This window comes from Tympanuchus pallidicinctus, unplaced genomic scaffold (genome assembly GCF_026119805.1).
Source record: "Tympanuchus pallidicinctus isolate F22 unplaced genomic scaffold, pur_lepc_1.0 scaffold31, whole genome shotgun sequence".
NCBI classification, from domain to species: Eukaryota; Metazoa; Chordata; class Aves; order Galliformes; family Phasianidae; genus Tympanuchus; species Tympanuchus pallidicinctus.
Window position 1 is genome coordinate 7469546 of NW_026294749.1, and position 12970 is coordinate 7482515.

General features: G+C 41.2%; 1 protein-coding gene across 10 annotated transcripts in view; it reads left to right on the top strand.

The window, feature by feature from the left end:
- Window positions 1–12970, top strand: part of PHACTR1 (phosphatase and actin regulator 1) — a 287644-nt gene that overhangs the window by 238872 nt on the left and 35802 nt on the right. For all 10 annotated transcript variants that reach the window (XM_052697782.1, XM_052697784.1, XM_052697783.1 and 7 more), the window contains 2 exons: window positions 14–222; window positions 2229–2385. In XM_052697782.1, the coding sequence (XP_052553742.1) occupies window positions 14–222; window positions 2229–2385 (366 nt within the window). The remainder of the gene's footprint in view (window positions 1–13; window positions 223–2228; window positions 2386–12970) is intronic.

Genomic DNA, 12970 nt, shown 5'->3' on the forward strand with positions numbered 1-12970 from the left:
TGTTTCCCAACAGCTCTGGTTTACACACAGGTGACAATGTTACAAAAACAGGACCTGGAGGCCTTCCAGACATGAGACAAGTGCCAACTGTTGTGATCGAATGCGATGACAATAAAGAAAATGTGCCTCATGAAGCTGACTATGAAGATTCTTCCTGTCTCTACCCAAGACAGGAAGAGGAGGAAGAGGAAGACGAAGATGAGGATAACTCGTTATTTACAAGTTAGATGCATTCCATTTTTCCTTTCTCATTTAATGAAGTTTTCCTCTGAAATACGCAAAGGAAACACATGGCCTGCAAATTTTCTTTCTTGACCATGGCTTTGAGTATGAATTTAAACTGATTACCCTAATCCCTTTGGATAGTTCTCATACAGAATTCAAATGACCTTTTTTGTTTTATCTTAGTTTACTTTCAAACTGACTTTCAGATTCACTACTCCAAGTGTCAGCATTATAGAGAAGCAATGACTTTGGCTTAAGTCAAGATCATTTCAGCAGGGTTACGAAGTGCTACAGATAGATAATCAGATCTTATGAGCATTGTCAGTATTAAATCACATCCAAATCAGAAGTTTGCACATGCTTTTAGAGGGATAAAACCAGAGAATAAAACTCCTAAATACAGGCCAAATAATAGAGAAAATAGTCTTGAAATTTCTATACAGGAAGATATGAATAAAAAGTGGGGGAGGAGAATCTTATTTTTCTTCCTAGGAGCACACCTACTTAAAAAGTCTGTGGTGTGCAATTTAGATTACGATGGTAGAGAGGATTGTGCAGATGATTGGTATACAGATGCTCTGTTCTGCACAGGAATGCAGCACAGTTCTGCTTTCCACTCCGATGCATTTTACTTTGCAAACAGTGTGAGAGTATGTGTGGGAGTAAGTTGGTTTGTGTTTAGATCCCAGGTTTTTTTTTCAGTTCTGTTTTTGTTCTTTAGTTTTTTTAATCTGTAAACCTGAAATCTTGACTTGATCTTACATAACTGAGGAAATGAATCTGATTTTACCATACAATGTTTTTGCATGAGGATAACTTCTTTTATTTTTCTGGAGTTATTTCATATTTGCATCACTGTTACTCAAACTGGGAATCAAATTTATATACCCCGTGATAACTATCTAACTGCTGTAGGCAGTTCTATACTGACTTACAATCTGTTGAGGTGCTTGTATCAGCACAAAATGAATATAAAATGCCACTGCTGGATTATGTGTGATTTTATTCCAGTTTAACATGGTCCATAGTAGTGACAAATATGAATAGATTGACAGCTGTATCGCAACTGCAGTTTGGAGGGACTTTTGCCCCATTTCTGATCTCTGGGAAAAACAGCTGTCTTGGTGTGCCATCATGAAGATGAGGTACCTTACTTTGTGGTGACACAAAGGACATCTTGCCATCCTGCAGTTTGAGCTGAAGTTTCAGGCCATTCAATTTTTTTGCTCCTGAAAACCAATAGCAGTATAATCACACCATTTTTAAAGCACACACAAGTTTCTAAAACAGGCATATTTCATCATCTCAGAATCTTACCTTACTTTGCAAGTGAAATCAGAATCTTTTGTCTTAAATGCAGAAGCAAAGCAGAAGTGCGTTATCTGGCATTTTCCTGACAAAGTCTAAAACCTCTTAGGGGCTTACAGTCTGCCCTGCACAGTCTGCTTTGGGTGCAAACCAAGGGAAGCAACCTTGTGCCATGAAAGACCACTGATTTTCACACTGTCTTTCCCACTGTCAGTGCCTGAGAAGCAGAATCAGCTAATTAAGCTACTTAAAGGTCTATTCCACTTCTCATAGACTTGATTTTTTTTTTAATGCTAACTTGGATGTCTTGGTGTTACACTGCAATAGAGAGATGCCTCTCTCTTTCCACATGCTGTAGCTCTGCTGCCCTCTCAGAGGTTTAATTATTCATTCCATTATGAATTCCAAAACACCACAGATGCTTCTAGAAATTATGAAACAGGCCTTTATTCTCTATTTCCCTCTGCGGAGCAATATTCTTTTTCCTGTGTAACTACAAAAATCATCCTTTCTGTATTATGGCATGAATTGAGGCTAACTGAAAACCAGATGTTAATTGATGCCCCTTTTCCCACAGTCCATACCAGCATAAATAAGAATGTAGCACCCTCCCTTGCCTGCCACTTCCTTGCCTGCTGTATGCTGGAATGTAATGATGACAGCTCCTTTGGCAGCGCCTCTCCTCTCTCCCACAGGTTCCCTGGCAATGAAAGTCTGCAGAAAGGACTCTTTAGCAATCAAACTCAGCAACAGGCCTTCCAAGCGAGAGTTGGAAGAAAAGAACATCCTCCCTATGCAGACTGATGAGGAGAGACTTGAACTTAGGCAGCAGATTGGGACAAAGTTAACAAGGTAGGAGATTGATGTTTTTCTAGCTCTTGCTTTTGGAAACATGTGGTGGGACACACCTTTTTTCTGTATTCTGCAAACATCTGAGATCTGTTTGTTCACAATATGCAAGAGGAAAAGCCGTGGGAAAAAAGAAAAATGCTGTAAGAATTGAAGCTGCTGTAACATTCCATACAGAGGTTTCATTTTCCAGGTGTATAGTACAGGATCTTTGGTCATATAAGTACATGCATGAACTACATGGGTGTGGTTGTTTTCAGTGCACTGCTGGGATAAGTTCATCTTTGATAACATTTTGGATTGTAGCTGTAGGTGCCATTTGATAATCTGTTATTTTGACCAAGGGACAGAGGCATAACTTGCTCAGCTGACTGAGTCGCCATTGAGTAGGCAAGTCTTCTTCTCATCCAAAATACTTTCATCCTTCGGTATTTTTTGTTGTGTCAGGCTTGAACAGATTTACTTTCGTACACTCTTTCTTCTTTATAACAGCTTTTATTCACCAGCTGTTCTGTTTTTCTGTATTGTATGGAACATAGAGGGGTACCCATTAATGAAACATTTCCATCAAGGATTAGTAAAGCAAGGCCAGGTAGGAATGTCTATGAACTTCCTGTGCTCTGGCCATAATTTCTGCAGTTGATCTAACGCTGTTATGTTATCAGCTCGGTTGTATGTAGAGCCAGTGAGTGCTATTGGTTGCCTTCTGGTTTAACCAAGAAATCCACAAGGAGGACCAGCCAGTTTTCTGTTGGCTTTTTTTCTTTTTTTCTTTTCTTTTTTTTTATGGGGTGGAGGAGCATTGGTTTTATTGCAGGGATGCAGGACTCATGTATCCATTCTTTGGAATAAACTAACTGCATTGTTCCAGTCCATCTTTGAAAGTCTTTCTTTGTGCTGAATCACACTTAGCTTTCTCCAAAACCTGTCTTAACTCTTCAGTATTTTTGTGAAGGGCTACAGCAGTGGTGACCAAAGATGGTGCTGCACTGTTGATGGGCACCAAAATTGTTCAATCCGGTCTTTGTTCAGCTTAATACCTTGTTAAATGAATGTGAAGCTGATGGTCCAAAAGAGCAATACAGGATAACAAGATCCCAGTCTTGTTCTTACGTAATTAATTTTGAACCCTTTGAGGTGTGTGAGGAGTTGAAATTTTTATCTTTAGTGAATCTTGAGCTGCATCACTTGACCCTACAATGACATTAAACAGCATTTTTTCTGTGCTGCCCATTTGCCTCGTGTATGGCAACTGCTGAGGTACAGCCTGAACCTCTGATTGACCACCTGAGGCGAGCACTGAGTCAGCCACAGGAGCACAGGTGAAGGCAATTCAGCTGTGTGCCAGAAGGGGGGGAGCCTGGCTGCACCTCTCCTAGACCTGTTTAAGAGCTGGCTGCCAGTGGGGAAGGGTCTCTGCTGGAGATCTGCTCTGCTGGTGTTTTGTGACTGAGCTCAGGATAGGCGTAAGCCTTCTATTTGCTCTCTTTTGTTTTCATGGTCTGCTTTGCCTAACTCTCTTGTTTATTTTGTGATTATAGCATCCTAATATTCTTTGATTATGCACCTAGATTATCTGTGTTTCTTAAAAGTTTTACTGCTCTGTCTAATGAAGGTAAATAATATAACTTGTAAATGTCAACTATAGCTCGCTGTGCTCCAGGTGATTTTTTTATTATAAATATTTGATCTCTTATGTCTCCAAAGCATGCTTTTTTTTGACATGAAGTATGTTTCTTCAGCATATGTATTTTTAACATGGGGAAGCTTACTTTGGCAATACCCAGAACCCTTCCTGTGTAAGCCACCTATTCTCACAATGTCACTGTTTTTTTCCCCAAGTGCATTTGTACTAATATCTGTGCTTGTTCAGAGTTTGAGGTATAGTGCTTGAGTTTGTCTTGTAGCATAACTTAGAAATCACATGTGCTTCCAATAATTAAAACTGCATATACAAACAAAAAATAGCTGAGCTATTGCTGGTTCATTCTCATTTGTTACCTGTGTAATATCACTGAAATTGGTAGAATTCCACTAGCCTTATCTGGAAAAACATACTTTTCACTCTGACCTTTTAATGACAAGAGTTTACCATTCAGTATCTCATCTTTTTGAGTAATCAAGAAATGTAAGGAGAAAAACCGCTTTCCTCATCTCTAATATGCAGAAAAACACAGATGTCTCAGCATCAAAAAGAAGGGTACATGTCTTAACAGTGCCTTATATCTAAATGTGATGTATCAATGTATACAGGCTGACAAATATGAGATTGAAATAGAGGGAATATTTCAATTTGGGCAATATTTCTTTGTGTCCAGACTTCATTACTCCATCTGTCTTTTGCCATTGCTTAGTAATTGTCCCACAGTAATGCAAATGCCAAGCAAAATTAAAGTGGTGAAGCATTTATAGTCTTTAGAGAAGATGTGAGATGCAGAATATAATTGCAGATGGCAATTTTGGATTTCAGAGGGATTTGTGCTATTCTACCAATGGTCCTCTGTAGTTTAAAATAACCAGCCAATGAAATTACGTGTGCTACTTACAGAAGTAGAAAAGGCAAAATAAAAACTTCAGCAAATAGTTATTGTTGTCTGTAATGGATCAAATAATTTTCAGCAAGAGGCTGATTAGGACACTTCAGTATTTATGCATAATTCCTCACAGTATTTAGTTTAGAAGAGCTCATTAGCTGTACCATTTGGCAAATCAAAATTTAGTACTATAAAGAGAATGTTATTTTAAAAGAAGCTTACAGACTGGCATATTGAGAGATTGACCATTGGCATACTGCATTGAACCAAAATCATCCCAAGTATAGTCCAGCCTTGTTAGAGTTGCACCAAGAACCCACTTGGCTCAGAGCTTTTTTGATCATATCTTATTTAAAAGTAGCAGTAGCTGCAGAAAACATTTGTGGTTTTATTATTGCATCTGCCAGCTGGTAGGGAGACTCCTGAACTGACTTAACCATGTAACTGTTTCCCAAGTTAGTAGAATAGTGTCCTGGCAAGTATTGGATCAGTTGCAAAGATGAGGCTGCAGAGGCTGTATCTTAGAGCAGAATATAGCCCACTACACATCTGAGTATTAGCTCAGTTATGAGACAGATTTGGACTGTTGTAGCCTACTAGACTGATGCTTCACTTGTGGCATGGAGTCCAGCTGGAGGTCTGTAATTAGTGGTGTTCTCCAGGGATCTGTGCTGGATCCAGTCTTGTTCTGTATCTTCATCAGTAACCTGGATGCTGATGGTACAAAGCTGGGAGGAGTGGCTGACACACCAGAAGGCTGTGCTGCCATTCAGCAAGACCTGGACAGACTGAAGAACTGGGCAGAGTGTACTGATGAAATTTGGCAGGAGCAAGTGTAGGCTTCTGAGGAGGAATAACCACGTACATCAATACATGTTAAAGACTGACCTCCTGGAGAGCAGCTTGCAGAGAAAGACCTGGCTGTCCTGATGGGTAACAGGTTGGCTATGAGCCAGCAGTGTGCCCCTGTGGCCAAGAAGGCCAATGGCATCTGGGGGTGCATTAAAGAGTGTGGCCAACAGGTCGAGGGAGGTGATTCTCCTCTTCTACTCTGCCCTGACGAGCCTCTGGAGAACTGTGTCCAGTTCTGGTTCCCCTGCTCAGAAAGGACAGGCACCTCCTAGAAAAAGTAGGGCAGACAAAGATGATCAGTGGCCTGGGGCATCTCCTGTAGGAGGAAAGGCTGGGAGACGTGGGACTCCTCAGTAGAAGAGAAGGCTGAGAAGAGATCTCGTAACTGTTATAAGTATCTGAAGTGCAAGAGTCAAGTTGGTGGGGTGCAGTGGTGTGCAGCAATAGAACAAGAGGCAACAGACAGAAACTGTAATGTGGGAAGTTCTGTACTAACACAAGGAAGAAGCTGTTTACTGTCAGAGTGACAGAGCATGGGGCAGGCTGCCCAGAGAGCTTGTGGAGTCTTTCTCTGGAGATATTCAAGACCCATCTGGACACCTAACTGTGTGACCTACTGTAGGGAACCTGCGTTAGCAGGGGGCTGGTCTTGATGGTCTTTAAAGGTCTCTTCCAACCCCTACAGTTCTGTAATTCTATGACTCATGTGATTGCTTCACTGATGTATATCCTGTTCCAAGGCTCAGCAAAGGCAGGCCCAAGCAAAAACTGATCTTACTGCAAAACGTGCCTGTGCCACAGACTGTTTTCTGGCAATCCTTATTCAACAATTGCAGCAACTAATTAGAAGACCATCTCTTCTAAACAAACCAGAATGGATTCCTCCAAAATGTGACACTTAACTATGCAACCAGAAGCAAAAATAGTGAATTAAGATGCAGAACCACATGACTTGGGGATAGGAAGCAAATGCTAGAGACCATGTTCTTGGCTGTTAAAAACCCTTATAGTTCCATTAACTTCTATTCTGAAATGCAGACCATCTGCACAAATAAATCTTTAAGTGGGTATAGTTTTATTTTTGCTCTGCCTGCTGAGGTTCTCCCAGTCTCCTCCTCCATTTCATCCCTCTGGTGCTTGCATATCTTCACAAGCTACACAAGAAGTGCATGTAAGTGGCCTTAAGCTAGAAGGAAAAATAGAAGGTAAAACAAGGCCCAGAAGACTAGCAAGCAGAGGGAGAAGTCAGATTTCTGCCTTCTGACTGTCATTCTGGCTGTCTAACGTTCAGAGAACCACTGGTTCCCCAGTCAGGTTAGAGCAGGATGGAGAGACTGAACTTTGCTTTCAGTGGAAATCAGTGAGAGGACTGATGTATTTCTGGGCTATGACTGCAAAATCAGGATACAGATATGAACTGGAACTGATCTTGGAGGCATTCTTGGTACAGTGACAAAGACATGGCCTGTCAGGAGCCTCTGGCAAGGAGGAGGTCCAGCAGTGATAGACAGAGCACAGCAATGCTGCATGTCTCCAGCAATTGTGTGACTATCCTCTTCCACCAAGACAAGTGTTCCAGTGCCAGTCCCTGCATTTCTCTTTTCCTGAGAAATCATAGTGGTGATTTTAAGAGATCACACAAGCTTCTTCTGTTGTTGTATTATTCAGTAAGCACAAAAGCCCTTTAGAGAAAATGTGTCTATATATTTCTTTATAGTTATACACTGCTTCAAACTTTGCTGAGGATTCTGTGCTCCCTTGATCTGGTAAGATGGTCCCTCTGCCATACCTTGAGACATGTGTCTTTAGACTGTGGGCAATCTGTCATTCATCCTATAAGGGAGGCTGTCTAAAACAGTCTCTTAACCCTCAATTGTAGCAAAGAGGCTCATCAGCAGTTAGATACAAGAGTCTTGAAGCTGAGATTTTGGTCCACTGCTTTTGAAGAATGCATGGCATTGTCCTTATCTGCTCTTACTGAATTGCTTCCCTCATGGAATAAGGTCAAGCAATTATACAAAAAATCTGATAGTATAGAATGTTATGCTTCGCTTTGCCTAACAGTCAGAATTGGTGTTAAGGGACCTTGTTGTTTCTCAATACACCCTTTATCTCATCAGTGTCATGTCTGTCTCATCAGTACACTCCTGCCCACCTTAGGGCACAGGACCAGGTTGACTACAAGTCACAAGACAGGGAAGATTAAAGGCTATCCAGGTGAGCAGAGTGTCAGGGGACTGCTGCTGATCATCAGCAGATGCCTCAGGCAATCCAGTAAGATTTTGCATTCTGTGCTGTGCTACTGCCAGGAGCTGTCAGTTGTTGGAGTCTTATTTAACCGCCTTGACTGTGAAAGCAGAGAGATGGCGTAGGGAAACAGCCTTCTGCACATTAACAAAAATAATTAAATTAGAAACAAATAAATAAGAAAGTACCTTCTTGAAGTTTCCTGACATTACCTTTTGCCTCTTCTATGGCTTTGATTGATGGACATCCAATTCCTGAGCCTGGTGAGTGTGTTACTGTGTATGTTCTTTTGGCTTTAAGGCAGTGAGTCAGTCAGTGGCAAGCCACACTGACAGATATGCAGTAGCACACTGCGCTGTTTATTGTATAACCTTAGATTTATTCACTCTTTAATACATGATGGGATGCTATCCCTACAGCAGCAAGTGGAAAATATCGATCTGAAGCAATATAAATAACATATTGCAAGTATCAGAAGACAAAGAATAGGAAGTAGGAAGATAGATCAGAGAGACTGTCTTTTTATGCATCTGGCTGTAAATATGTACATATGAAATATAGACATACCTGCCAGATGTGTTTGTAGTCCCATTGACGCTTTGGAAATAGTTGGAAGACGTCTGTGACTTAAAAATGTACTGTGAAAAGCCATACATCTTTGTTATGGAATGGCAAGTTTGACAGATGATGGTTACCTACTATCTTGATCAGAAAAGTAATCTAATCTCCACACTCCCCAATCAATACTATGTCTTCCCCAGGTGTGCTGAAAAACACTGCCTAGAAACAAATCCTGAGGTGAAATGGACTTGGTGAATTACCACACACATAAAAAAAATTGCCATTGATTTTAAGTGTCATGTGGCTGCTGTGAGGTTTTTGCACTTGCTCACATCAGCTGTCAGTTATCTTTGTGTCTCTATGCGTGAGGGTGAGTGTTGAGGAGAAAGAGCATTGCGGAATGTTTGTAAACAGAAGAACCATACAGAAAGGTAAAAAAAAAAAAACAGGCAGTATGGGTAAAGGATAGCTTTTTCAGAGTCACAGTGAAGTTGGCAGAGGTGTTACCAGTGTTAAAGGAAGAGCTCATCTGCAGAGGTAGTTGGATCATTTTCTTGTCTTCAAAATTTCTTTTCATCTTGAACATAATGCTCATGGAAGACAGTCCAGTAGCTTTGGCCAGTTGTGGTTTTCAGGTGAACAAACCCAATAAGAAGCAGTGTGATGTTATCACTGTGTTAGTGGCCATTCTCCTTCAGATGGATTGTTAGAACATGGTCCAAAAGAGATTTCTTACAAAGATTACATGTGACTGATGTTCCAGTTCAATAGCTTAAGCGTTTATTATTCATAAAACAGTCCCTAACCTATTGATTGCACCCATCCCTTGTCAGCTTGCTTTCACCAGCTCTGTCCTGTCCATAGGCTGTGTCAGGTGTCAGCAGGCAGAGCAGGACTCCCCTACCTGGCCTCCCATGCTGGGGGTGTGCTGGCATGGCTGCTCTAAGTTTGCCTCCTGACTCGTTTCTTACATCAACAGATGCGAGATCTCTTATTTCACACACACAAAAAAAGATCTGAGCTTTGAGAGTAGGTCATGTGTTGCCATTTGGAGGAAATGCTGAGACTGGTAGTGGTGCATGGCCATGGCAGGGCACAGGCCACTCCGTAGCACCACAGTCACGGCTCCATTGGATGCTGGACTGTGAGGTATCTGGCCTCTGGAAATGCACAACAGTTCTTTCAGAACCCTGGGGGGAATGAATAATCCAAAGAGATCTTTTTATTTATCAAAATATTCTGTGGTGAAGAGGCTCAGCTCTTTGAAGCAATTAATTATTTAGACTGTGTTGCAGTCCCATTGAGGGGAGGCTTTTTTCAGCCAGATGATGGAAACTAGATGGCCCCTGTTAGGGCTGAATCTCCTAACGGCTGTTCATCCAGTGCTGTGGATAGCATTTTGTTTCCTCTTCATCTCAGAGTCATTTAGGGATAGAAAGAGTGGACAGACAGTAGGATTAAGCTTTATTCACAGGCCTCCTTTTGTTGGGTAACATGAAATAATTTCTTCCTAATTACCTCTGACGTCTACAATTCTCACATTTATTGTTAGCTTTCACTAATGAGAGAAAAACAAGTGCCTAAAGCAAGAGCTCATCCCTAACCTCTAACTGCAGCATGTGTTGTGTGTTGCTTGCCTCTTCACACATCAGGTGCTGGGGATAAATCACACGGAAAATGGGATTGTGGTAAACAAGCTCATCTGAATCCTGGATTAGAGGGGAGGATCGACAGAGCTAGATGCGTGAATGGGAGTGACTGGAAAAAGCTGCAGAGGCCTGAGCCTGAGTTTCAGCTGTGTTGGTAGCCAGGGAAAATGGTAGTTATGCACCCTTCTATTAAACTTTGTGAGGAAGCTGAACCAAGAAGGTATCTAAATTGTCCTTAGCACCAGACAAAGGCAGCAAAAACAGGTGATTATCTATGGGCAACAAATTGAAAATGAGTTACCATTACACACTTGCGCATTGCACACTTAACACCAGGAGTAAATACAGTCAAACAGATCTCAGTCCTGTGCAGGGCTATGGATGAGATAAACTCTCAACACCCTTGTCAGCCCTGTTTTCTGTTACTGTTATCCTGGTGAGCTGTGTTGCTCTGAAAGGAAAGGTGGCCTTGTAGTTAAAATGCTCTGGCAAGGCTGTGTCTTCTACAGTCTTTCTGACCTACATGTGTACATCAGTATGTTTAAGATATATTGAAGACTCCAAATGTATGTATGTACCTATGAATTTTGGAAAAAATCTACTAGTTGACAAACTCTCATTGACAGCAAGTTTGATGTGCTTTCAAAAAAACACACCAAGATATCAGGATCTTTTTAGACATTTAATTCTGTCTCAGTAAAGCAAGGATCCTCATTTCTGAGTATGTTTCAGACTTGTCTCTATCTGTCAGCAGTTTTCATAGGTAGCAGCCATCATGGAAAAACACAAGTCTAACGTCACAAATGATTACTGTTATTACTGATATTACTGTTGTTTTGATGTATGAGTTCAAACATAAACAGTAGGAATTTGCTTCATCTGAGTAATTTGTGATTATGATTTGCTATGGCAAAAGGTCAGTGGAGCAATCTGGAGAGGAGAAGGTGATGCTGTCACCACAAAACACATCACCCTTACATGCTCCCTTGCCTATGGGATAAACGGTGTCATTGACCCATGATCTTGATGGACCTTGGCAGTGTGACCTCTCTTTTGCTGCATCTCCAAATCAGGATGAGATGAATTCCTGTCACCACCAGAAACCAGGGCCTTTTATTCAAAGTTCTGCAGACTGGATACAGTCTGGCTGCTTGTAGCTTCTCCTTGGGCAGATGTCTCTTCACATTATAAGGTGGGGCACCAAATGTGCAGACACAGTTTATTAATGTTACCATAGAGGAGAAGACGTGCTGAGGAGAGACATCTCTTAATGGTAGGCAACAGGCAGGAGGAAGCAGCATTGGACTGCAAGATCTCCCCAGAGGCACCCAGGTGACCATTGGGGAAAAATGGACATTATTTGTTCAGCATCAGAAGTTATCATTTCAGTCAGAGTTGTTGCCAGTCCAGGAAGGTATTTGTTATTCCTGGGATCTCTCACTACTCCTAATCCCTGCTCTCATAGAAGCAGTACAAGTCCCTGTTTTTCCATCGCAGCAGCTGTTTCTCCCATCTTTTCTCTGCAGAATCTAAACCAGAACGCATTATGGAGTTACAATTTCCTCTTCAGAGTTTCCATCCACTTCAGCCCCCTAATTCTTCCGACAGTCTGTATTCAAAATCTAACTTATTCCGACAACAAGTATATTTAGTCTACCTTTGTTTCCTTTGCAGATTCTATGGGGTGTGGTATCCTTCATTTCCTGTCCTGAATTGATTGTAGTGTTGCTTTTAGTTGTCAAATCACTGTCAGCTTTTACCTCAGAGGAAGCCACATTTCTCTGCTGGGCAAAATTATTCATGGTGATATATAGTGTATATATAATATAATGAAAGCTTGTGGCGGTAACAAGGAAATAGCTTATGTCAGTAATAGAAATCATCTTTTATTTCTCCAGTAAACAAAAGGCCATGTAGAGTCCACACAGTGCTCTCTTGACTGAAAGTATGACAAATATTAATAAAAATTGAAACAAACTAGGAAGTAATTTCAAGATGTTGTGTTCTGGCTTTAGAAAGATTTTTATTTTTCTTTTGCTGTTTAATGCTAACAAAAATGGGGCAGCCTAGCTGGGAGTTGCATGTGCTCCACTGTGGCCTGGTGCCTTCCACCACCAAGCACCTGTGAGAAAAGCCAGGCTTTGTCCTCTTCCACGTGCCCAGTAAGCAGCTACGGCAGCTAGGAACACTCCGACCCCTCTCTCCCTTCTTTCCTTAATGTTGATCAAAAGCATTTCTCTGCCTCTCCTGGGGTTCCCTGGCTTCTCCCCCATCCTGAGAGCCTGATGCCAATGTTTTTCATGTACTGGGAAGACCAGGGGAGGACAGAGGAAACGATACCCAGATTCTGGAGTTACTGTTTGTATTTCTCCCCTTGTTATATCCTATTTGACAATACATGTGCAGGAGATTAACATTGGTAACCCACTTTAAGGAGCTAGGCACATAAAACCAATTTTTCATCCAGACTCCAATCTTTTAAAAGCTTTTTTAAACATCTTTTAAAAGCTTTTACAAGCTTTTAAATATACATGTGCTTATGTATGTGTACTGTGGTTATTACTGTGAGCACAAGCTGTATTGCTGGGCACGCGGTCATGTCTCCGTGCAGAAACATGGGAATTCCATACTCGGCTTTTTGTATGTGAGTAAACAGAGCTAACTTTCTGAACAACTAACCATATAGTTAATAGAATTTAATGTTATACATATGTGTTTTATATGAGATTAAATATCTTCTGGATA